This window comes from Onychostoma macrolepis, chromosome 07 (assembly GCF_012432095.1).
Source record: "Onychostoma macrolepis isolate SWU-2019 chromosome 07, ASM1243209v1, whole genome shotgun sequence".
NCBI lineage: Eukaryota > Metazoa > Chordata > Actinopteri > Cypriniformes > Cyprinidae > Onychostoma > Onychostoma macrolepis.
Genome location: NC_081161.1, coordinates 34,851,581 through 34,875,658, shown reverse-complemented (window position 1 = coordinate 34,875,658; position 24,078 = coordinate 34,851,581). Strand labels below are relative to the sequence as shown.

Sequence of the window (24,078 nt, the reverse complement as noted above, 5' to 3'; positions counted from 1 at the left end):
ATGCTGTTATGTCTCAGTGGGAGAAGTATGAATTATGCTGACCCAGTTTTCAGAGATGAACCCATCCCACACTTCAGCACAAATCGAATCTAAACTACTCCATAAGCTCTGTGTATGTGTGTCAGATGCGGTGTGAAGGAGGTCTATAGGCTGCAGAGAAGGGGAGAGGAATTTCAAAGATTTTGCTTGAGAGTCTCAGTGAATACGAGGCAAAGCCGTTGCACTTGAGAGAGAGTGCATGTGTGTTTGTGAGTAGAAATTACTGAACTCGGATCAGAAAAGATGCCATTCCACCGAACTGTCAAGGCTAAACTCCTTTGGTTGTTATGGAGACGGAGAGGGTGAATGAACGAAGGAGGGTGGATGGATGGAGGGAGGGAATGAGAAAAAGAGGGAGCAGTCGTGACTGGGAGAAAGTATGCCTGGCGGGCCAAAATCAAACTGGCAGGAGTGTGACATGACAAATTGTTGCTGCGCCCACAAAACGCTGGGAGACATGATGGATGGCACACCAGCTCACAAACAGCTCAGCACACACACACACACACACACACACACATAAAATGGTAAATAAGTCTTGCGATAATGATAGTGTGTGATTTGAATACCAGGCAGCCGCACTTCCGAGGAAAGCATATTACCAGCCACTAGAAAAATGAGAGGATGGAGACACAGAGAAAGAGAGAGGGCAAATCAACAAGACTCACCCAGGGATTATTTGCTTCCTCTCCATTCACATAAACACTCTAAACCCCAGGCTGCCCTCCAAAGCTGATCTTCCATGTGTTTTGTAACTGATCTGAGAGTTGGGATCATAGAGAATGATTCCAGCCCTGGATCTGGTTCCTTAACAGTTATATTAATGATTCTTTTAGTACATTTAAGAACTATATGTGACCCTGGACCACAAAACCAGTCTTAAGTGTCAATTTTTTGAAATTGAGATTTATACATCATCTGAAAGCTGAATAAATAAGCTTTCCATTGATGTATGGTTTGTTAGGATCGGACAATATTCGGCCGAGATACAACTATATGAATATCTGGAATCTGAGGGTGCAAAAATTGCTTGTTGTTTTGCATTGTTTTGATATATTTATGGTAAGAAATGTACAAAATATCTTCATGGAACATGATCTTTACTTAATATCCTAATGATTTTTGGCATAAAATAAAAATGGATAATTTTGATCCATACAATGTATTTTTGGCTACTGCTACAAATATACCCCAGCGACTTAAGACTGGTTTTGTGGTCCAGGGTCACATATATTAAACAACATTGCTAAACAAATGAAAATGTGTTCACGTAATTTTTTACAAAAATGTTTTCTCCAAATTATTGAATTTGGTTGAGAATTGGGCAATACTTGATTCACTAAACCAGATGAGGCACTTGTTCTGTAGTCAAGCTATAAACCTTAAAGGGATAGTTCACCCAAAAATTAATTACTCACTCTCATGCCGTTCTAAACCTTAAGACCTTCATTCATCTTAGGAACACAAATTAAGATATTTTTGATGAAATCTGAGAGCTTTCTGACCCTGCGTAGACAGCAATGCAGCTGAATGTTCCCAGGCCCAGAATACTTTTTGTGCGCAAAGAAAACAAAACAATGACTTTTTACAACAATTCTTCTCCTCTGAGTCATGAAGATCAAACAGAATTCACTTCCGGTATTTTTTATTTGTTTTAAATGAAGCCAGTTCTGAATAAGAAGTGTCCTTGGTTCCCAGCCCATTCTGTAAGAAGTACAGCTACATCTACATCTGTGAGAAGTTGTCCCGTTGCCCAGAAGAACTAGCAGTGAGAGTCATGGCAGATATACCCCTCTTCTGCATGACTGAATTAAGGGATATAATACACCCACACACACCCAAATTCTCCCAGAGCTTTTAATGGATGAAAGTTTTTATAGTGGATTATTGAGATTACCCAAAACTCTTAAGAATCTGTTTCCCTAAGAGCAGTGTTAAGAGAGTCTCAGAGAGCGAAAGTTTTGAGTGTTATAGCAATAATAGTCTAATAGTTTGGTCCACTTTTCAGTTTATTCTGGCCAAGAACCGCCTGCTAGACAAAAAAAAGATTGTTTTTATGTGACATTTAGGGGCATGTAAATCTGAAAAAGACGATTCCACAATACCAGCCTGTGCACTCCGACTCCCTGAAGCTCTGCAGCAGTTAGCGACTCCAATTGAAACTTGTCATGTTTGTGTGCAATATGCATGAAATGACCAGTGAATGTACTGCAGTCAGTCCAGGGATGTGTCGTCTAAGGTTAAGGCTAAGAGAAACTGTCTTCATTTCCTGTGAAGAAAAATAGATAAAGAGGAAGATAAAGAGAGATTGGGGGGGGCAGAAAAGTTCAGCAGGGTTTAAACTGTTTTCTCAATTTCATCTTGTGGTAAAAAGACTCTTGAACAATTTATGTCCTCTCACACCATCTCACTCTCTTTCTATCCATATCCATATCTCATTTCCGCTCTCTCCTCCTAAACTCATCTATTCCCTGTGGTCATCTGAAGACTTGCTATGAACAGCCATTAGTCAGCTCAGCGGCTGTGGCATACATTCTTTAAACTATAGTATACTCTCTCTCTCTCTCTCTCTCACACACACACACACATTCATGCTCTCTCTCTCTCTGCAAACATTAGTCTCTCTTTGCTGCCGAAAACTGAACCAGATCATATATCCTCTATTGATCAGCCTCAGATCTAATCGGCCAACCCAACCCCTCTCCTTTATCTCCTCCTTGTACTTTATGGAACCTAATTTGTGCTTGCTGCTTCTAGCAAGACCGACCTTTAAAAGGACACAAAGACTGGTTGTGGAGCTAAATGGCCAAATTCAAATAAATCACAAAACTGGTCTAGAATCAGACTCCCATATTAAAATTTTAGGGTACAATACAATTTAATACAAAAGAAGAAGAAGAAGAAAAAAAACGAATTAAACTCATGTTGTTGAATAACAAACTGTAAGTACATCATAGAAAAATATAATAGTAGACTATATAGGAATATATAACCTTACAGTGTGGGATTATATAAGTCGAGTACAGGTATACGTAACAAGCACATTGATTCTTGGAAAAGAATACTAATAACGAGATTCAGAGAAGCACACAATGCGCTTAGCCAATTCCATAAAATAGAACCAGACTCTTACAGCTCTCAATGTCATTTGTCTGGGTTTGTCAGTGTAACCTTTAAGGCGTGCTGTTTATTCAATCAATGACATTGAGGAATAGCGTGTGCGTGTGTGTATATGTGTGTGTGCACATGTATATGCTAAAAAGCAGCAGTCCTGTAAAACATGGCAACTGCTTAGTGTTTTAACTCACTAACACCACCTACACTCCTCTATACAAACATACACAAGCACATATAGAGGAATGCACAATATGTCTTACATATGTCATATATGTGTCATACATAGAGATATGTTTAATGTATCAGTGTGCACTACAGCAAATCACTCTGAATGAATCAAGTTTTTCCAAACTGGGGGTTTGTGAGGGAACAACCAGGGTTTGTGATTTAATGAAAAACTAAGAAGTAATTTTTAAAAAAAGAAGTAAAATAAAAATAAATATTTAAATATGTATTAAAATAAATAAATCATCTTAAAATTACATTTATTTTTCCTATATTTTATTTGTGTACCTGCATGTCAAATATATTCTTAAAATATTGAAATATTAAATTAATCTCTGTACTTCAAGTAAATAGCTTAGATCACATAGGACTTTGGCTCACAGAAAGTTTGGGAATCCCTGGATTAGATCATATAGTTGGACTTTAAAATGTCACATATATAATGACATATATATATATATATATATACAGTATCTCACAAAAGTGAGTACACCCCTCACATTTCGGCAACCATTTTAGTACATTATATCTTCTCAAGGGACAATTCTATAGAAATGAAACTTGGATATATTTTAGAGTAGTCAATGTGCAACTTGTATAGCAGTAAAGATTTACAGCCATTATTGTCAAAAACGCTGGCAACAAAAGTGAGTACACCCTTAGTGATAACAGCTATAAGTCGTTTAACCATGCAAAGCCACATGTCCTATTCATCATGTTCATGTTTTTGTCTGCTTGACAGGACTATACAAATTTGTGTATCTTATATTAGAGCAGTTAAAATTTGGTGCTTTGAGTACAATTCTCTCATACTGACCACTGGATGTTCAACATGGCACCTCATGGCAAATAACTCTCTGAGGATTTGAGAATCAGAATTGTTGCTCTCCACAAAGATGGCCGAGGCTATAAGAAGATCAGTAACAACCTAAAACTGAGTTACAGTACAGTGGCCAGGGTCATACAGAGGTTTTCCAAGACTGGTTCCACTCGGAACAGGCCTCACAGGGGTCGATCAAAGAAGTTAGGTCCTTGTGCTGTGCTTCAGGTGCAGAAGCTGGCTTCGAAAAACAGACGTATGAGTGCTGCCAGCATTGCTTTAGAGGTTGCAGAAGCGGAAGGTCAACTTGTCAGTGCTCAGACCATACGCCGCACACTGCAACAAGTCGGCTTGCATGGCCGACGTCCCAGAAGGAAGCCTCTTCTGAAGCAGGCTTACAAAACACCTGCAAACAGTTTGCTGAAGACAACCTGTCCAAGAGCATGAATTACTGGAACCATGCCCTGTGGTCTGATGAGACGAAGATAGATGAGGCTGATCTGATGAGGCTCAGATGGCGTCCAGCATATGTGGTGACACCCTGGTGAGGAGTACCAAGAAAATTGTGTCTTGCCTACAGTCAAGCATGGTAGTGGTAGCTTCATGGTCTGGGGCTGCATGAGTGCTGCTGGTATTGGGGAGCTGAAGTTCATTGAGGGAAACATGGATTCCAACATGTACTGAGACATTCTGAAGCAGAATATGATGCCCTCCCTTCAGAAACTGGGCCGAACGGCAGTTTTCCAACATAATAATGACCCCAAACACACCAAACTGCCTGGCTGATGAAGCTGAAGGTGAAGGTGATGGAGTGGCCAAGTATGTCTCCAGACCTGAACCCTATGGAGCACATGTGGGGCATTCACCATGTGTCTAACATCCAGCAGCTCCGTGATGTTATTATGGAGGAGTGGAAGAGGATCCCAGCAACAACCTGTGCAGCTCTGGTGAATTCAATGCCCAGGAGGATTAAGGCAGTGTTAGATAACAATGATGCCCCTACAAAATATTGACACTTTGGACACAGTTTTGGCATGTTCACTTAGGGTGTACTCATTTTTGTTGCCAGTTATTTAGACAATAATGGCTATATGCTGAGTTATATTTAGAGGACAGTAAATTTGCACTGCTATACAAGCTGCACATTGACTACCCTAAAATATATCCAAGTTTCATTTGCGTAGTATTGTCCCTTGAGGAGATATACTAAAATGTTGCTGAAATGTGAGGGGTGTACTCACTTTTGTGAGATACTGTATATATACAGTATATATATAGTCTTGTACAATCAGGCCAGGAACACACTGAATAAGGAGATTAGAGTGGCTAAGAGGAGCTACGCTAAAAAGTTGGAAGATCAGTTCACTTCCAATGACCCAGCTTCAGTGTGGAAAGGTCTGAAAGCCATCACCAACTACAAGACACCATCCCCCAGCACTGAGGCCAATCAACAACTTGCTGAAGACCTGAATGAGTTTTACTGTAGATTTGAAACTCCCAGTCTAACATCCTACACCCGCCCCAACATCTCTCCACACAACCATTAACACCTCCAGCAACCCCCCTCTCCCCCACTCCTGCACTCCAGATCAGTGAAGATGATGTGCGCCAAGTCTTCAGAAAGAACAAGAGAAGAAAGGCACCAGGCCCAGACAGTGTCACACCAGCCTGTCTGAAAACCTGTGCTGACCAGCTGGCCCCCATCTTCACACAGATTTTCAACAAATCACTGGATCTGTGCGAAGTCCCTACCTGCTTCAAACACTCCACCATCATTCCTGTCTCAAAGAAACCCAAGATAACAGGACTTAATGACTACAGACCTGTTGCTTTAACGTCTGTGGTCATGAAGTCTTTTGAGAGGTTGGTGTTGGCTTATATGAAGGACATCACTGGACCCCCTGCAGTTTGCTTACCAAGCAAAAAGGTCCGTGGATGATGCAGTCAACATGGGACTGCACATCATCCTAGCTCTATCTGTCAGTGGATCACCAGCTTTCTAACAGATAGGCAACAGCTAGTGAGAATTGGTAAATTCACATCCAACTCCTGCACCATCAGCACTGGAGCTCCTCAGGGTTGTGTTCTCTCCCCACTGCTCTTCTCCCTGTACACCAACGACTGCACATCTAAAGACCCCTCTGTCAAGCTCCTGAAGTTTGCGGACAACACTACAGTCATCAGCCTCATCCAGGACGGCGACGAGTCTGCTTACAGACAGGAGGTTAAAGAGCTGGCTGTCTGGTACAGTTATAACAACCTGGAGCTCAACACACTCAAAACGGTGGAGATGTTCGTGGACTTCAGGAGAAACCCCCCTGCACTCCCCCCACTCACCATCATGGACAGCACTGTGGCTGCAGTGGAGACATTCAGGTTCCTGGGCTCCATCATCTCTCAGGACCTGAAGTGGGACACTCACATAGACTCCATTGCTAAAAAGGCCCAACAAAGGTTGTACTTCCTTCGTCAGCTGAGGAAATTCAACCTGCCACAGGAGTTGCTCACACAGTTCTACTCAGCCGTCATTGAGTCTGTCCTGTGTACTTCAATAACTGTCTGGTTTGACTCAGCTACAAAATCAGAAATCAAAAGACTAGAGAGGACAGTTCGGTCTGCTGAAAGGATTATTGGTACTCCCCTGCCCACCCTCCAAGAACTGTATACATCCAGAGTGAGAAAAAGAGCTCAGAAAATCACTCTGGACCCCTCACATCCATGCCATCTCCTTTTTGAACTTTTGCCATCAGGTCAGCTCTACAGAGCACCGAATACCAGGACAGTCAGGCACAAGAACAGTTTCTTTCCCCAGGCAATCTACCTCATGAACAGTTAAATGTTCTCCCATTGTGCAATAAAAATATGTGCAATAACCTCAAATTTATTTATCACCCTACATTCTAGTATATCTATAGCAGACCTGTACAATTTATTATTATTATTCTATTTTATATATATATATATATATATATATATTTATATATGTGTGTGTGTATATTATTCACATCTTATTTTTATTATCTGTGTGTTGTTGTTGTTGCTGTTTCTGAGTACTGGAAGCTGTGACACTAAAACAAATTCCTTGTATGTGCAAACATACTTGGCAATAAAGCTCTTTCTGATTCTGATGCTGATAAGTTAGAAGCAGCGCAATTAATGGAATAGATCTTTTATTTGTTAGATCTGTTAAAAATTAATATTCTTTCATCATTTACTCACTCTTATGTTGTTGCAAACCTAAATACAATTTTTTCTTCTGCAGAACACAAATGAAAGGCAGTGGGGTCCAAAATAACTATGAACACTATAGATTTCTATTGTATGGCATAAAAACAAAACACAGATACATTATCAAAAATATATTTTGTGTTCCACAGAAGAAAGTAAGTTATACATGTTTGGAACGACATGAGGCTGATGAACTGGATGAACTGTCACATACAGCTTCACTAGAGGCCTCCCATGGAAGCTTTACCCAGATCTGAGCTCTGTGGGTGGGGTGAATTGGAGCACAGATCACGAGGCCACTGCACTACACATCCAGATAATTGTGTTCTGACTCCAGCACATGCAGGGCTAACGATCTACAACTGGCCAGACAGTCTGTGCATCCTTAATTAGAGCCTCTGTGTCTATGTGTGTGTGTGTGTGTGTGTCTGTGCACTTGTACAGCTATCTTTGTGAGGGCCGGTTTGAGTTTTAGACCATCGGAGTGAGGACAATCTTGTAAAGTGAGGACATTTTGGCCGGTCCTCACTTTCTGGGACCCCTTTAAAGGCCTGTTTGAGGGTCAAGACTTGGTTTTAGGGGTCAGGTTATAATTGGGTAAAGGGTAGGTTTAGGGTAAGGGTTTGGGTGAGGCACTTAGTTCTGATGGGTAGGGTAGGGTAAGGAGCTAGAGATTCTCACAAAGATAGCTATACAGAGTTGTGTGTGTGTGTGTGTGTGTGTGTGTGAGACATTGTAAATGAGCGAGCATCGACCAGTTCTGTCCACGCAAGGAGAATGTCACTCAAATCACAAGATCACAATGTCCCCTGTGTCACTCACAAAGACCTCACACACACACACAATCATACGCACAAAATCTGTGATATATATTAAGCCACCATTAGCATGTGCAAAATGTATACTAACCTCAAAACAACAAGTTCACGTTTATTGCTTTGTTTTCTCTGGCATTTTCTACTCCAACATTCTCTACTTATTGCTCTGATTTCTCCGTGCCTCACACAATCCATCACTTCATCAGTCAGAACCTCAGAGACTTTGAGTCAGGGTGACTATCAATCAATGGAAGGGCGTGTTTGCTTCTGGGTTGCCTCGACCCACACACATATACATATACATATGCTCTTACTGAAAAATTGATGACTCTGTAACATTGAAAATAATCAAAGACTTCTGCTTTCCTGTCCCAAACATATCTTGAGTAACAAAAGAGCCATTTGGCATTCAGAGGTGCTGATATCGATCAAAGCCTGTAGGCCAACATGTGTATACATCGGGGGTCTGCTAATTGTCATACCTTTTGCACAGTGAGTGAAGCTGTAATTTGCTGATTGGTCAGTTTGAATATCTCACAGTTGGTTTTTAGTCACATGGTCAAGGAAGGGATAAAAGAAGATTGTAACTGTAGCTTGGTCTCTTTTCTTTGCTGCCTCTTTTCTTTACTGGCGCTCTCTTCTTGGGGCTCTGCCCTCTGTCCCACTTTTTCTCCCTCTTTCTATATTTCTCTTTCTCTCTCAGGTAATATTTACATACATGCTGGGTACAATTAATTCATCTATTTTGTAACCAAGTCAAGTGTAACCATAACAAAATACTGTTATTAAGCCATTTCAGTTTTAAATTATGCGCTAACTAGTCTTGATTCAAGGTTAATATTGAAGTGCTATAATTGCAATACAATATAGTCACTTAATAGCAACACTCTCCCACATATTTAGCTATTCTAACTGCGCTTATTTCTGTCGTTGGTATAAGTGGCAGTGGGTGGTAATAGACAAGAAATGTACAGTTTTATACCATCATGCTGACAATGTTTCTTTAGTCATTCAGTAATCCTACAGCCTGAAGCACTGTAGGGAAACCACCCTTACAACTGAAAAAAAAAAAAAAAAAAAGTGAACAGGGAGGAGAGTGAGACTGAAAAACAACTCTGTACATACCACCATATTTTATCTGCTTCTTTTATTTTACACATACAGGAATTAAAGCTTTTTATAATATATATAATTCAGATACTTACACATGCTTAGAGTCTATGACATACCTACTTTATCTTTATGCAGACCTGACTGTGAGAAGTTGGTTTTCTTTTGGTTCTTGGTTGGGTTTTTTGTTCTTTTGTTCAGACAGACTGTGATCGTCGAGACCAGGTTGGGTATTTTTATGCTATTCACAAATATCCCATAAACAGCATCAGAAGGGAGAGATTAGACAATTACCTCTCTGCTTTCCCTCTCTGTGCTTGTGTGGGTGTCTTTGTATTTGTGTCTGGTTTCTGCTTGCACTCAGTAATTCAGCATGACTGCAATCAATATTGGAGTACCAACACTGGAGAACAAGGAGAGTGAAAAAATAACAGCAAATGTAAAATGAGTGATAGATAGAGTTTTTCTTTCTATCTATCTGTCTATCTATATCTATATATCTCTCCATCCATCTAACCCCGCCTCCCTCTAAAGCTCTAAACATTTGTTGACAGACTTACTTAGACTACAAACTGCTTACTCACTGACCCCTTGTAAGTTGAAAAGTAAACCTCTTTTGTTCCGGCAACACTCTTTTATTATGTAACAGACGTGCCAAAGATACTGAGCTGTGGGCCCCTCTTTCAGCATTGACTGCTGATTACATAATGCAGCTGCAGTCTGGGTTCACAAATGATACCCTCGGCACAGAATACAAACACATGAATGAAGTTCTGTTTCTGTTCTTGTACTTTTTAATGTCTATTCATTTTTAAAGAGAGGCTGGGTTGTGAATTACATCATTGGTTTTTAGATCTTAAAAAGATGGGACTTTATAGGCAATCAGATTCAAATAAAGAGGAGAAAATTAGTTTGATTTGAATTGAATTGAAGTGATAAATGAAAAGGCAGAAACTCCAATATGTTCTTTCAAGTTGCAATTGCTTGCAATAAAGACCGAATCTTTTGACAAATGCACAAAACACAAGGGTAACAGAAAAGTGAATGATTCAGAGAAATACAGAAGATGCTACAACTGAACTTTGTCCGTCTCAGCCTTGTCGGAGCAAATGTGTTACAATACATGAGTTAAATAAGATATAATATTAACCTTCACATGTGAAGAGAGCACAAGGGAAGTGAGAGAGTACAGAACACAGGATGTCTGGAAGAAAAAGACTAGGGAGAGGGTGAGAAAAAGGGGAGAGGACAGTGTAGGAAAGTGGAAATCTGGATTAGTCAGAGTTCAGACTGAAAGTCTCTATGGCTGGATGGTTTCGACTGGCAACATGTTGATTTTGGAAAAAAGCACACCACAGCGGCCCGGAGGCCTAAAACAGCGTGTCGTCAGCACCCTGCTGTACTGTACTGGAGAAATGCAACAATTACATACCCACATGCAGGGTAAGAGACCACTACACTACAGTACAGAACATTCAGGTCATACAAATAAAATCTACAAGTACTTTTGAATGTACAGTCAGGAATTTGCATTAGAACAACACAGCCTACACAAACTTCTGGTTTTACATAAAATGAAACGCATTTACATAAAATGACTAAAACTTAGAAAATATCTTCTACATGACAGTTTTGAAAAATAAGTGCTAAACTATCAATTCTTCGTCCACACATTTTATTTGAATTGAAAAATGTACGTTCAAGTACATTATGTGTTATGTAAAAGGACTATTGCTTTTTCATAATTATGTGTATTATATTCTATTGTAAAAGTATTGATTTCATGAATCAGAGGGATGTGCGAGCATGGATATCTGTGAATCTCATGCACAGCTATTTTAAAGCAAAAGGCTCACTCAAAAATGAAAATTCTGTCGTCATGTACACACCCATCCCTTTTAAACCCGTACGACTTTCTTGGGAATAAAAAAGGATCCATACAATGAAAGTCAATGGTGACCATGACTGTCAACTGTGATTTTCAAGGCAAGAATTTTAATCCAAAAGCTTCACATAAGGCTATATGGCGTCATAACATGTGCAATATAGCACATGAACTGTCTGATATTATGAGGCTTTAATGATGCTTTTACGGTTCTTTTTTGGAGATCGACAACCCCTAGTTCTCATCCACATTCTTTGTGAGGAGATCTTCAATATCTGATATTAACATATTCTGCTAACCATCTTTTGTATTCTGCAGAAGAAAGAAAATTAGATTTGAAACAACAATAAATGATGACAGAATATTTTATATTCATCTCTCTCCATCTCTTTGCCTGTGTTCCCTCACCCAGATAAATTCTTCCTGCTGCAGCTGGCTGAGTGGTGTTTGCGTGGGATCTCACGTGTGATTCTACTAAACAACCCCCTGAGTGGAGCTCTGATTTTGGCAGCGCTGCTGCTGGAGAGCCCCTGGCAGGCTCTGCTGGGGATGCTCGGCCTTTTGGCCTCCACCTTCACAGCTATAATCATGGGACAGGACTGGTGAGGAATTTCACCCCCACACATGCACAAAATTACATATGCGTAGACCAAAACAAGCACAAATTAAAGTATGCTCAGGCATATAAGCATGAACAAAAACATGCTTATAGCAAAATCAAACATGTATTGTTATGTACAACAGAATGCACAAAACATAAGCAATTACAAGAATAAACAGGTGCAAACCTACAAAAACAAATCTCAGAGGAACAAACTGCTTTAACAGCTGCGGTCTAGACAAACAATGGTGTGAAAACAGTCTGTTGTCGACTGATGATGAGATGCTTTTAACAAAGCAGATATAACGATCAAAAAATAAATATAATACAGCTCTAAAGAAGTAAAAGTCAGTATACACATAGAAATTTTATGATTTCAAATGTTGTTGATTCTCTACAAATAAGTAATTCCTTCACACTTCAATCAGACTTCACTGATTGTACCATGCATTTTTGATTCACTAAAAAGAACTGGCTCATAAGAGTCATTTGTGCGAGAATTGGACGTTAATGGTTGCGCTGTGCTACACAAAAAAGAACCGGCTTATAAAGAGTCATCCATTTTGGAATCAGAATACACAGAAAGTTCTTGTAATTGAATGTTATCGATTCATTAAACATAAGTAAGAGAAATTAGTTCAGGAATCAACAGTACAGAGCACTGTACGTCATTGATTCACTAGAGAACTGCCTCAGAAGAGTCATTTTTGTAAAAATCGGACATCATTGATTGAATTGTTTGTTACAGATAGAGCCTCATACTTCAATCATGCAGGAATTGGACAGCATTCATTGCGCAGTTTGTTACTGATAAAAGAACTGCCTCATAAGAGCCATTCGTTCAGGAAGTACATATGTTATTGATTCACTGAATAGAACCGGCTCGTAAGAGTCTTTCATGCAGGAATTTAATTGGTAGTGCGGTTTTCTATTAACAAACTAAAAAAAGAACCAGCCAGTTTTCAGGAATTGGACTACAATGGTCATGCATGAATCTTCATTTGTTCTCCATTTAATCTCATTGCATACAAAAAGAACCACACACACACAAAGAAAACACTGTCATGCACACAGAACTGCATTTAAGGCTGCATCTAAGAATTCCTCTGGTCTGTTGAAAAACACAATTTATCTAGGCACATGACAGACATGGCTTGAAGAGAAGCACGTGCTGATTCCAATCTAACATGTGGTCCTAACCTGCAGTGAGGAGGTTTCCAGTGGCCTTCATGGTTTTAATGGGATGCTGGTGGCTCTGCTGATGGGAGTGTTCAGCTCTGCTGGAGATTGGTACTGGTGGCTTCTGCTGCCTGCTTGTCTTGGTGGAGCTGCAACGTAAGATACACACAAGCCAATTAATGGATTCCAAATACATTATACTGTCCTCTTCTGTCACATTCACAAGAACAAACACAAATATTTGCTGACCATTTCAATCCAAAACAACCCTTTTCTCTCCCGTCTCAGGACTTTTCTTTCCAGCAGTTTGGAGTCAGTTCTGGGTCGCTGGGATTTACCAGTGAGCGTCTTTCCCTTTAACACAGTCATCCTGCTGTTTCTGGCCTGTACTGGCACTTCTAATCCCTATTTTCCAAACTATCCTGCCCAGCCACCAGGGGCGCCAGAGAGCACCAACCACACCAAACTCCATGTTCCACAGGCGAGTGGATGAAACAGAATGGCAGCAACAAATGATGAGGATTAAAGAGAAAAATATATATATGAAAAGGCAACCCAAATTATTTGCTAATCATGCTCTTAAAAATATCTATCCTGTCATGATATTGATTAGGGTTTTATTATATTGTCCCTCTCGCTCTGCCTCTCATTCCCCTGTCGCATTGTCCACTCTCACTTTGCCATAGCTCTGTCTTTTTATTTGTCATCTTCCTGTTTTGCCTCTTTAACCTCCTTTATCTGTACACACTCTCGTCTATTCCTTCCTCCATCTATCTTCATCATCCTTCCATTTCGCATCTCTCCTGAGATGTGTGTGTGTTTAGATGCTTTATGTCATGATGATAATCGTATTTATTGCATTACTGGTCTGTTGGATGACATTAGGGTGCATTGGGCTGATCCGCTTGCTTTGACACTGTACAGCAACTGACTATTATGGGCTGTTTATAGCCTACATATTTATGCACTAAATAGTGTGCTTTTACCACGTCTCCATGGAGATAGCTTGATCCGGTAATGACGGGTGCACAGGGCTGACAGAGATAATGGAGAGGAATTTTTATATTTATTTTGTATCTGTTTTTATCTCTCGCTGTCATGAATATTCAATGTGAAAGAAGCCGAGTTAAAAGCCTATTAAAATTGGCTTTTAAAATTAGATAATTTTATATCTAGTTCATGCCAGCAAATGATTCATGCACAACATTATGACAGGAATAGGATATAATATCAGTATAAATGTATGAGATTTTGATCTATATGCTTGTGTGCTGACAAACCAATCTTTTAACATAATTTAAGATAATTAAAATAATGACTATAACAATAGATATATCGTCAGTTTCCTGTTTCAGTAGGAAATACATCAGAGCAGGAAAGCTGATATAAATAATAAAAAGATACACTACCATTCAAAAACTTAGGCAGAGTATGATTTTTATTTGTATTATTATTATTACTTTTACTTAGCAAGGATGCTTTAAATTGACATTAATCATTTCTATTAGATATTTCTATTTCAAATAAATGCTGTTCTTTAACTTTCTATTTATAACAAAAATATTGTTTTACTATAGATAGATAGATAGATCTAATAAATGCAGCATTAAAATCTTACTGAATCCAAATTTAAATGCTAGTATAAATGTAATATGCATATGTACAAATATTTTTTGTCTAAAATAAGACCTTTTGTAAATTTGGATGGTGTTACTACTCACAGGCCTCATCTGAAGGTGTGTTTGCTGTTCCCATCAGCTCCTGCAGGGGGTGGTGTTGGGCGTAGGGCAGATCTTTGCATGTGAGACTCTGGGCCCGTCTCTGCTCATTCTGGGTGCTGTTTTCATCTTCTCACCCATTCTGGCTGTCTACGCCCTCCTGGGCTCTGGCATTAGCACTGTGGCAGGTGAGTCAGAAATTAAAAGCAAATATCAGCAGAACAGTGTTTTGCAGAAATAATATCTCAAAAGTTTCTCAAAGACCCCGACAAGATTGAATGGAGACCAAACGGAAATTTGATTTAACAAGTAACCCATAAGTCAGAGATGTAAATATGAACTCAAACATTTCTCATAAAAATTTCCAAGACCACATTATCTAAATGCCATCCTCATTCATTTTAAAGCTCATATACTGTTTCTGTATGCCGACAAATGTCTCATTTTTTCTCATAATTTTCATTTCAAAATGGTTACTTAAACATAACATGAGAATGCTTTTGAGCCATGAAGAAACACTTCCGAGCAATATATGGTAAATTCACAATTTTTTTTTTTTTTTTTTTGAGCAGCTGCATGGTGGTCTGGAAGGATGTGGGATAGAAATACATGGATGAACAGAACAAATCAAACATTTGGGGTAAATCTTGGGTTCTCTAGGGCTTTGTGCTGAGTATTCTGGCTGTGTAGCTGTGATGTACTCAGCTAAAACAGCCTGCAAACAGATTTCTTCAAACGCCCACTATGCAGAAGATAATGATTTGCGCCTGCCGTTTGATAATTAGCCAGTTTTACTGTTGCGTTTGCCACCGTAAGACCATGGAAGGTGTTTTTACCCTTTCACTCATTCTCTCTCTCATATACACAGACAGTCTTTCTTTCTCCACTATATTTTCTATACACAACCGTACAGAGACATATGAGTCATCACAGACACAAAGACACTACAGAGGTTGGGGTGTGTGTGTGTGTGTGTGTAGTAGGTAGAAGGGACTGATGTAAGATACCTCGTACCAAGCACAACACCCACACACATAATACACACGGTTTCATTTCATCCCCTTCAGTGTGATTCACACTCACAAACTTCAAAGCTCTCATGTAATATTCCATAAAGGAGCAAGCAGCGAAGAGTCTTTGGGCTTATCAGGGACTCTGTGGTATATCCGTGTTTGTGAGACAGCTGTCTGTTATTCCCTGTAGGAGTGAGGGGGTTGGTTTTAGAAAGGAAAAATCCCTTTTCTAGCTTTTTCCTTGTCTCTTACCCTGCCTGTGTGTCAGCAGAACATTTAAATTTAATTTGGAAAGGGTTCAGATTGCTAGAGGGTTTGAACTGTAGAAGACAGATGGAGAGAAGGAGAGAAAGCAGTGCTGGATTATGGATGGGGCCGATGGGGCCAGTGCTTCAGACTGTCAGGGGCCTCTAATGTCTCAGACCGCACGTTCTGAGACCGATAAAGGAAGCTGAACATCAGGGCCCTCGGCACATACACTGCTGTTCAAAAGTCTGGCATCAGTATTTTAATTGTTTGATAGAAATATATACTTTCATTCACCAAGGATGCTTTAAATTGATCAAAAGGCATTTATCATGTTATTATTTCTTTTTCAAATTTCAAATGCTGTTCTTTGACTTTCTATTTATCAAAGGATTCTGATAAAAAAAAATTGATCACACTTTCCAAAAATATTAAGCAGCACAACTGTGTGCAACTCTTACAATGAGAAATGTTTCTTGAGCAGCAAATCAGAATGATTTGAAGAATCATGTGACATTGAAGACTGAGGTAATGGCTGCTGAAAATTCAGTTTTGCCATCACAGGAATGAATTACATTCAAAAATATATCAAAACAGAGAACAGGTATTTAAAATTGTAATAGTATTTCACAATATTTCTGGTTTACTGTATTTTTGATCAAATAAATGCAGCCTTAGTAAGCATAAGAAACTTTTTTTTTTTTTTTTAAACAGAAGCATACAGCACAAACCCACCACACTTCTCTCTCACATTCAAAGTTTACCTCTCTGGATTAAAAGTACTGTTGAATTTCTTTACATTTCAATTAATTTGATTTCTGCCTCTTTACATTCTGTCTGCAACCTGCAAATTCAGGAATTGGAAATAAAAGACATTCTCAATTCATTTCTGAATGAATCTAATTTTGTTTTGGGCAAATCATAGTTTTTCAAAAGTTGTAATATACGGGCAGCAGGGGGTGGGTGCACAAGGGTTAGACATGTGCCGGGCCTTGCGGGAACTATGATCCAAAGACCCCTTATCTGAAGACTGTCCCTCACACACACACACACACACACACACACACTAAACATCCTCACCATCCAATCAATACCACTCTTATCCCTGCACTCATCTTACCATCCCATTCTCCTCTTTTTTATTGATTAATGGTTCACTCCTCTCTCCCTGGTGTAGAATTTCTCTTTTACTACAGTGTGAAATTACATCTGTATTTTACCAGACAGAAGCCTACAGAGAAAAAGACAGTCTTTACAAGATTGTACTTTTAGAGTTACGATCACGCTATTGTACAGGTACTGTTTTCTGATCTGATATCCTAAATAATGGTGAGCGTCAACCTCATGAGCTGAAACTAAATATTAATTGAGCTGTTTATTTCCTATTCATTTATACGAGGTTTATAATTTTGTAAACCTTCTTAGAAGAATTTGGCTCTAAATAAAGCTTAAATTTAGATTTCCATAATATTTTCTAGTAATAAACATAAGAATTTTAAATTGAAGTCATGATTTCTGAGACAAGCCAAATCTGTTTATCTTATTATACTCATAAGGACTGTATGGGTGTGATAGGTGAGCTCGTAAACCTTTGGAAATTGACTGAAATGTGAAAATTTTTCTGTATGACAGGTAGTTGAGGAGTTTAAACGAAGTAACGAGCCCTGATGAATCATTCACAATTAGAGCAAGAACATTAAGTCCCTTCACTTCAAAGAATACGATGCTTATGAACCTATCGGCAGCAGACTTGATCAGGCTTTCAGCTGTTAGAGGAAATGATGTGGACTGATTTGTCATGTGATGTCACTTCCTTTTGTCCCACATAAAAACATCTAATTTAAATCTGATCTACAACAAATTAAGTCTACAATTAATTCTCAAGACCCTCCACACCAAACATATTACGTTCAGAGGTTTGGTAGGAAGTGCCATAAGAACAAAAAGTGGTTCAGTTTGTTTGTCTAGAAATTTCACTAAATCGAAACTGAATAGGGACTCCTAATCCTGTCCCGCAGCATGAAGTGTGGTCCACTGATAATGAGATCTGGTGGTTAACAGACAGGCTGTTCATGCTGTCCTCTGCACATGACTCATAGTATAAACCCACTGAAGTTAGCACGGGTTCACAACTGATGATCCCGCACACACCAATGCACAAAGAGGAGCCTGTAACCATGGTGATATTGAAACTAGGAGTATAATGAATCTATTCTGGGTCACAAATGTTGAATTTAGGTTACAGAATTGCACAGATAGCATATATCAGTGTATTGTAAGCGTTACATAACCGGATCAGAGATGAGTTATGGAAACACCAGAAAAAAATATTGCATGCCTTGTGATTCACAGCATTTGCATTGGAAATGAAAACGCAATTCCCTTCTGCACTCAAGAAGAAATCTTTTATATCTATTCTTCAAATCTCAAACTATTTCAGTGACACACTAATCATGAAACGCCACAGTAGAAATATAAATTTTCCACACAACACAATCTGTTTTATAATTAGTATGTCGTCTACGGATGTTTACCAGTTTGTAACAGCTTGAAATCTGTAAACCTGTCAACAGGCTCCTTGTGTGAAAATGTACAAACATGCATACTGATTCATGTGATGCAAAAAAACAACAACATTTGTTTATAAAAAGAAAACAAATATCTGAGAGAAAAAACAGAGAGTGAACAGACGCTATGAGCCTCCTGGGTGACATTGCTTCCCTGTTCAGACGGGAAAGAGATTCTGGGTGTGTCCTTCCTGCTGCTGCTGATGCTAGGTTTTCATCTCAGAGCTCTTTTATTGGCAGTTCTTTTATTGGGAGTCTTTCACTATAAAACAATGAAACATAAAGAGTCCCAAAAGTGCAGTCAGAAGGATGCACTCAAATGTTTCGCACTGGAGCTCATTTTCCCTGCATTCGTAAGCTGGCATTTTCCATGAACAGAGTACAAAATAGGGACTACTTTTTTTTTTTAGTAAGCCATTTTTCTTTTTTTTTGATAACATTGGTGAAAGAAAGGAAAATACACATTTTATTATCATATTCATTTTATATAAACTACCATTTAGAAGTTTGGGGATGTAAGATTTTTAATGTTTTGAAGTCTCTTATGCTCACCAAGGCTGCATTTATTTGTGCAAAAATACAGTGAGAACATACTGTGAAATATCATTACAATTTAAAATAACTGTTTTCTATCTGCATATATTTTAAAAAGTAATTTATTTGTGTGACAGAGCTATGAATCTATTACAGTCTTCAGTGTAACATGATCCTTCAGAAACCATTCTAATATGCTGATTCAAGAAACATTTCTTATTATTATCAATGTTGAAAACTGTTGTGCTGCCTAATATTTTAGTGGAAACTGTAATAATGTTTTTTTTCAGGACTCTTTGATGAATAACAAGTTCAAAAGAACAGTATTTATTTCACCATTATAAGTGTCTTTCCTGTCACTTTTGATCAATTTAATGTGTCCTTGCTGAAAATGTGATCTGAGAGAGCAAGAGCTCTTGAGAGCCATTCCATGTTCTGAAGGCAGCCATACAAATAAAACAGTGTAAATTGAGGGGAAGGTGAACACGGCTTTCTCTGAAGGTGAACTGTTGAATGACAGAGTACTTGTGTTTTAATTTTTAATCTAAAAAAAAAAAAGTCAGAGAGAATCAGGGTCGGAACTTGCAGTTTCAGGATGTGCATCCAGACAGAAAAACCATATCATATTGGAAAAGGGCCCTAAAAATGCTCATGGCATATTCCAAAATAATACTGCTGAGTAATATAACATATATTCCAAAGTTTTGCCTGCTTTATTAGGCAAAGAAGTTATCAAATGTGAGCATGCAGCCATGCAAATATATATCAGTTACCGTAAGAGGCATGTTCTTGAGTTTTATCGAATAGATTCATGCTGTGAACAAATACAGAAAGAGAGAGGGAGAGAGAAATTATGTGCTACAATTCAAGAAAGCTCTAGGGGATGGTGGGCGGTGAGTGAAGTCTGAAGGCTTGGACAGGAACATGGGGGCAGCAACTATAGACAGAAAACTATATTCTATAATGAATATACATTGCCACCTTCAGTTCACAATCAGAACTACAATCAAGAACCCAAACCCTCTAAATATTATAATAATAATATCGCAAATATTATTTCACAAAATACCCAAAAAATTCAATAAGTGACCCATCAAAAGACGAATTATGTCATATAAGACACATAACCTTCTTTAGGCAATGAAGCATAATACAGTTTGAAAACGTTGCAGATTACTTACAAGTTCACATAGAGCAGGCAATTCAGTCAATACTATACACAGTATACAGTTAGCAGTATGCTAGTCAAAATAACTGAAGAGAGTTTACCCAAGCATCCTGTTCATATTCGTCTCAATGGCAGTTGCTCAGATATTATATGCAGTCCCAGAAAATGTGATGCTGTGATATTCACTCCCTGGCCACTCTGTTCCAGAAACAAAGTAGTTTTAGCCAATCAACAGAGCCATAGATGGCATTTTGCTTGCATAATAGTGTAGTCGGCCACATCTTTACCACCAGCTGCTAAGTATTTCTGTAGGCTAACCTGGAAGTTAGCATCGCCCTCGTTCCCTCAGCAGAAACCCAAAAGGACTTTTTCCTATTGCAGAAAATAAGCTTTGTGAAGTTTGTGATTCTTACACATTTTGTTCATCATGATCTTTTGAACTGAGAACAACTTTTATGAATTTAATACATTCAGCAGAAGTGAAAACCTAAACATAAGCTATAAATGAACTACACCATGGTCACATGATTTCAACATCACCACCATTAACTCTATTGATCTTTATTTTAAAGTTTGAGTAGGAATAGTTAGCAAAAGTGCAATTATAAACAGGAGCGAATGGATGAGTTTTCCTGTTGAGTATGATCATGATTACATTTATTGTCCCAGACAACCTCTGTAGTCCCATTTAGCCATTTGTTAGCAATAGTTGTCTTTGAAGACAAATAAAAGCTTTTTTTTTTTTTTTTAAATAACAGAGTGTTACTGATGTATTTTATGTAATAAAATAACACATGAAAAAACTGCAGACCTTATTTCAGGCATTTGACCTAAAATCCATTCATAATTGACTTCAGGATAATGGAACCGAAGTTAACTTGTTTCTGGCTTTGGGCTACAAAAATATGTCATCGCTGCTGCAGCAGCCTATTGCAAATTCGGGCTAAGTAATTTTTAACATGCCAGTCTTTTATTGTAGTACTATATTTCAGCCCCAAAATGGCACATAAAACAAAACAAACCTGTCAAAGTGGACCAGCCATTAGTCTAACAGTAGCAAAGCTTTGACCCCCTAAGCCAAGGGTGTCAAACTCAGTTCCTGGAAGACCGCAGCCCTGCAGAGTTTAGTTCCAACCCTGCTCCAACACACAAAACATGTAGTTTTCAAATAAGCCTAAATGACATGATTAGCTGGATCAGTGTGTTTAATTAGGGTTGCATCTAAACTCTGCAGGGCTCCGGCCCTCCAGGAACTGAGTTTGACACCCCTGCCCTAAGCCATGGTCAATAACTGTATAGACCCAAGTTCTCTCTGTTGCCTTCTGCAGGTCTGTCTATGTCAGTGCAGCACAGCTTTCTGTACTCTGGCCTCTCAGGCTTTAATGGTGCTCTGGGTTGCATGGTCGTAGGAGCGTTTTACATACTTAGCTGGAGAACACATCTCTTATCTATTGCAAACGGTGAGTAATGCACAGACACATCCTTTGTAGTGTTATTTCATTTTTCTACAACTAAATTATTTATTCTCTCTGCAGCCTTGCTTTCAGCTTACACAGACATCGCCTTGAGCAACCTGCTAGCAGTTGTGAGTGGACACACACATACGCACACTCTTTCCAGCACACCCTCTGGGTTTCATCTCTGTATTCAGCCAGTTTTTGTTTGTTTCCCTCTCACCTGTGCAGTTGGGTCTCCCAGCAAGCAGTTGGGCTGCAACTCTGACAGGCACTCTGATGCTGTTGCTGACAGGAGAAAACCTCAAAGAATACAGAATCCCTACTGGAAAAGTAACCTCGCCAGAACAGAACTTGCACTCACACAAGCAATGGTCTGCGGCCAATACGAATGCAACTGATGTATAGTGTTTACATAAATTCACAGATATATAAATATCCAACTGTGACAGCACATGACATTTTAAAAGAAATTACTACTTTTTTCAGCAAAGGTGCATCAAATGGATCAAAAGTGACAGTAAAGTATTTTTAGAATGTTACAAAAGATTTAAAATAAATGCTCAAAGAATCATGAAAAAAAATGTATCATGCTTCCACAAAAACATTAAGCAGCACAACTGTTTTTAACATTGACAATAAAAATGTTTCTTAAGCACCAAATCAGCATATTACAATGATTTCTGAAGGACCATGTGACATTAAAGACTGGAGTGCTGGATTGAAAATTCTGCTGACATCAAAAAGAATAAATTTAGTTTTAATACATTAAAATGGAAAAAATAATTGTATTAATATTTAACAATACAAATTTTTTATCAAATAAATGCAACCAAAACATTAAAAAAAACTTACCAGCCACAGACTTTTGATCTGTAGCGTGTATATAATAAACAGTAGTGTTCTGATGTGTATATCAGAAATTACTAAGATCGTGAAGTTAATATAATGTAAATACTGTACTTATGCACCATACATACACATAAACAAAAGGGAGACCTTTTGCGAGAAAGGAAAGGTTTTAATGATGCTGTAAACACGTTTTATTCCATTATTACAAAAACTGCAGTTGTACTGTACCATAATCCTTAAAAACATTAAATGCAAACAATTTAACATTAAATATTACTATCTAAGCTGAGACCTTTCAGTGTATACATATCACAATTCCAACATTAAAACCTGCAGAAATAGTGAAAGTGCTCTAAAATGGATGAAAAGTAAAGTTAGCATGCAAAATCAAATGTCTTTAACCATAAATGTACAAAAACTAGCAAATCAGTGAGATTATATCAAACGATATCAAATCAATGTTGCAAAAAAGCAGATTTAATTTATTATGTTTCTTTTATGATTGCCATGGCGATTAAAAAAGGCTATTGGTTAAAGATCAGAAGGCATATTATTGAATGTGTGGACAGACGTGCATTCAGTGTGTGTGTGTGTGTGTGTGTGTGTGTGTGTGTGTGTGTGGGGACAAAGAGAGAAAACTAGAGCTAACAATAATTTCGCCTCTCAGAAGATTTGTGTGTGTGAGAGAAAAAGAGAGTTCATTCAAAGAAAGAGCTATAAAAAGCCCTGCGAGATGCACCATGATTCATCAATATTAGGAGGTCAGGGTCCCTTCAGCACACTGGAGGAGCTATTTCATGTCTATTACATGACAATATTCAGGAGTCTGCTTTGTGAGTCTGACCATGACTGGCTAGGGGAAGTTTGTGTGTGTGTGTGCTGAATACAAAAGAGAAACATTGTGCTTTTTGCTCCTACAGCCATCCATAGCTGCAACACAGACACTCTCAATAAAAAACAGTAAGTTTTACCATCCCCAAAAGCAGAGCCAAAGGTTTGTGTGAACCAGTAAAAGAGCTCCAAATGCACGGTGCAGCGAGAAAGCAAACTGAATGCTGATTAATGAAGATGAAGCTGTAAACAAGTGATCACTATTAAGTTCTCATTTTGTCCCTAATGTTTTTTCACAAAGCCCCCAGCTTTGACCATAAAGCCTAAAGGCCTGTTCACACCAAGTCCAATGTGACTAAATGTCAAGAAATTTTAAAACAACCACAAAAAGTGCCTACAGACAATCTCTGATAGTCCCACAACTACTTTCAGTGTAAACACATACCATATATCTACGTTTCTCTGAAGCCACGTCCTATTGTCCAAAGTCATGGGTTGTTTTGTTAAATGTGTTTGTAAGTTTTTATTGTGGCTTGTACTATTATAAATAAAATATTAACAAACAAAATACTTTAACACTAAAACAAACAACAATCAGTCCGATGCCAAATTTTTGTTATTCTCTGAAATGCAAATGCCTAAAAAAAACTTCAAAATTGCAGATCATCATAGT

The 24,078-nt window shown here is 38.5% G+C and overlaps 1 protein-coding gene and 1 long non-coding RNA gene across 5 annotated transcripts in view; one reads left to right on the top strand and one right to left on the bottom strand.

The window, feature by feature from the left end:
- LOC131543726 (uncharacterized) overlaps window positions 1-21,727 on the bottom strand; it is a 25,936-nt gene extending 4,209 nt beyond the window's left edge. The window contains exons 1-4 of one of the 2 annotated variants that reach the window (XR_009271970.1): window positions 20,370-21,727; window positions 14,744-14,919; window positions 13,044-13,171; window positions 2,045-2,308 (exon numbers count right to left, since the gene is read on the bottom strand). This is a non-coding gene — a long non-coding RNA (uncharacterized LOC131543726). Of the gene's footprint in view, window positions 1-2,044; window positions 2,309-13,043; window positions 13,172-14,743; window positions 14,920-20,369 lie in introns of those variants that run through there. The other variant, XR_009271971.1, reaches the window with a different exon arrangement.
- si:dkey-183c6.7 (urea transporter 2) lies at window positions 10,553-24,078 on the top strand. Of its 3 annotated transcripts, none has more exons than XR_009271969.1 (9): window positions 10,553-10,800; window positions 11,655-11,844; window positions 13,050-13,178; window positions 13,311-13,503; window positions 14,781-14,928; window positions 15,313-15,380; window positions 21,597-21,728; window positions 21,804-21,853; window positions 21,954-22,042. XR_009271969.1 is itself a non-coding variant. In XM_058781435.1 (9 exons), the coding sequence occupies exons 1-9, from the start codon at window positions 10,668-10,670 to the stop codon at window positions 22,128-22,130; spliced, it is 1,062 nt and encodes a 353-aa protein (XP_058637418.1). In that variant the 5' UTR covers window positions 10,553-10,667; the 3' UTR covers window positions 22,131-24,078. The 3 variants fall into 3 exon arrangements, 2 of the variants coding, with proteins under 2 accessions (XP_058637418.1, XP_058637417.1); XM_058781435.1 differs by lacking the exon at window positions 15,313-15,380 and having other exon boundaries at window positions 13,311-13,362; window positions 13,453-13,503; window positions 21,954-24,078; XM_058781434.1 differs by lacking the exon at window positions 15,313-15,380 and having other exon boundaries at window positions 21,954-24,078.

Bases quoted from the DNA above. Each gene is read 5' to 3' on its own strand.
- si:dkey-183c6.7 (XM_058781434.1), top strand. From the start codon at position 10,668: ATGGTTTCGACTGGCAACATGTTGATTTTGGAAAAAAGCACACCACAG. The intron at 11,845-13,049 runs GTGAGGAATTTC...CCTAACCTGCAG, and splicing joins ATAATCATGGGACAGGACTG to TGAGGAGGTTTCCAGTGGCC. The intron at 14,929-21,596 runs GTGAGTCAGAAA...TGCCTTCTGCAG, and splicing joins TGGCATTAGCACTGTGGCAG to GTCTGTCTATGTCAGTGCAG.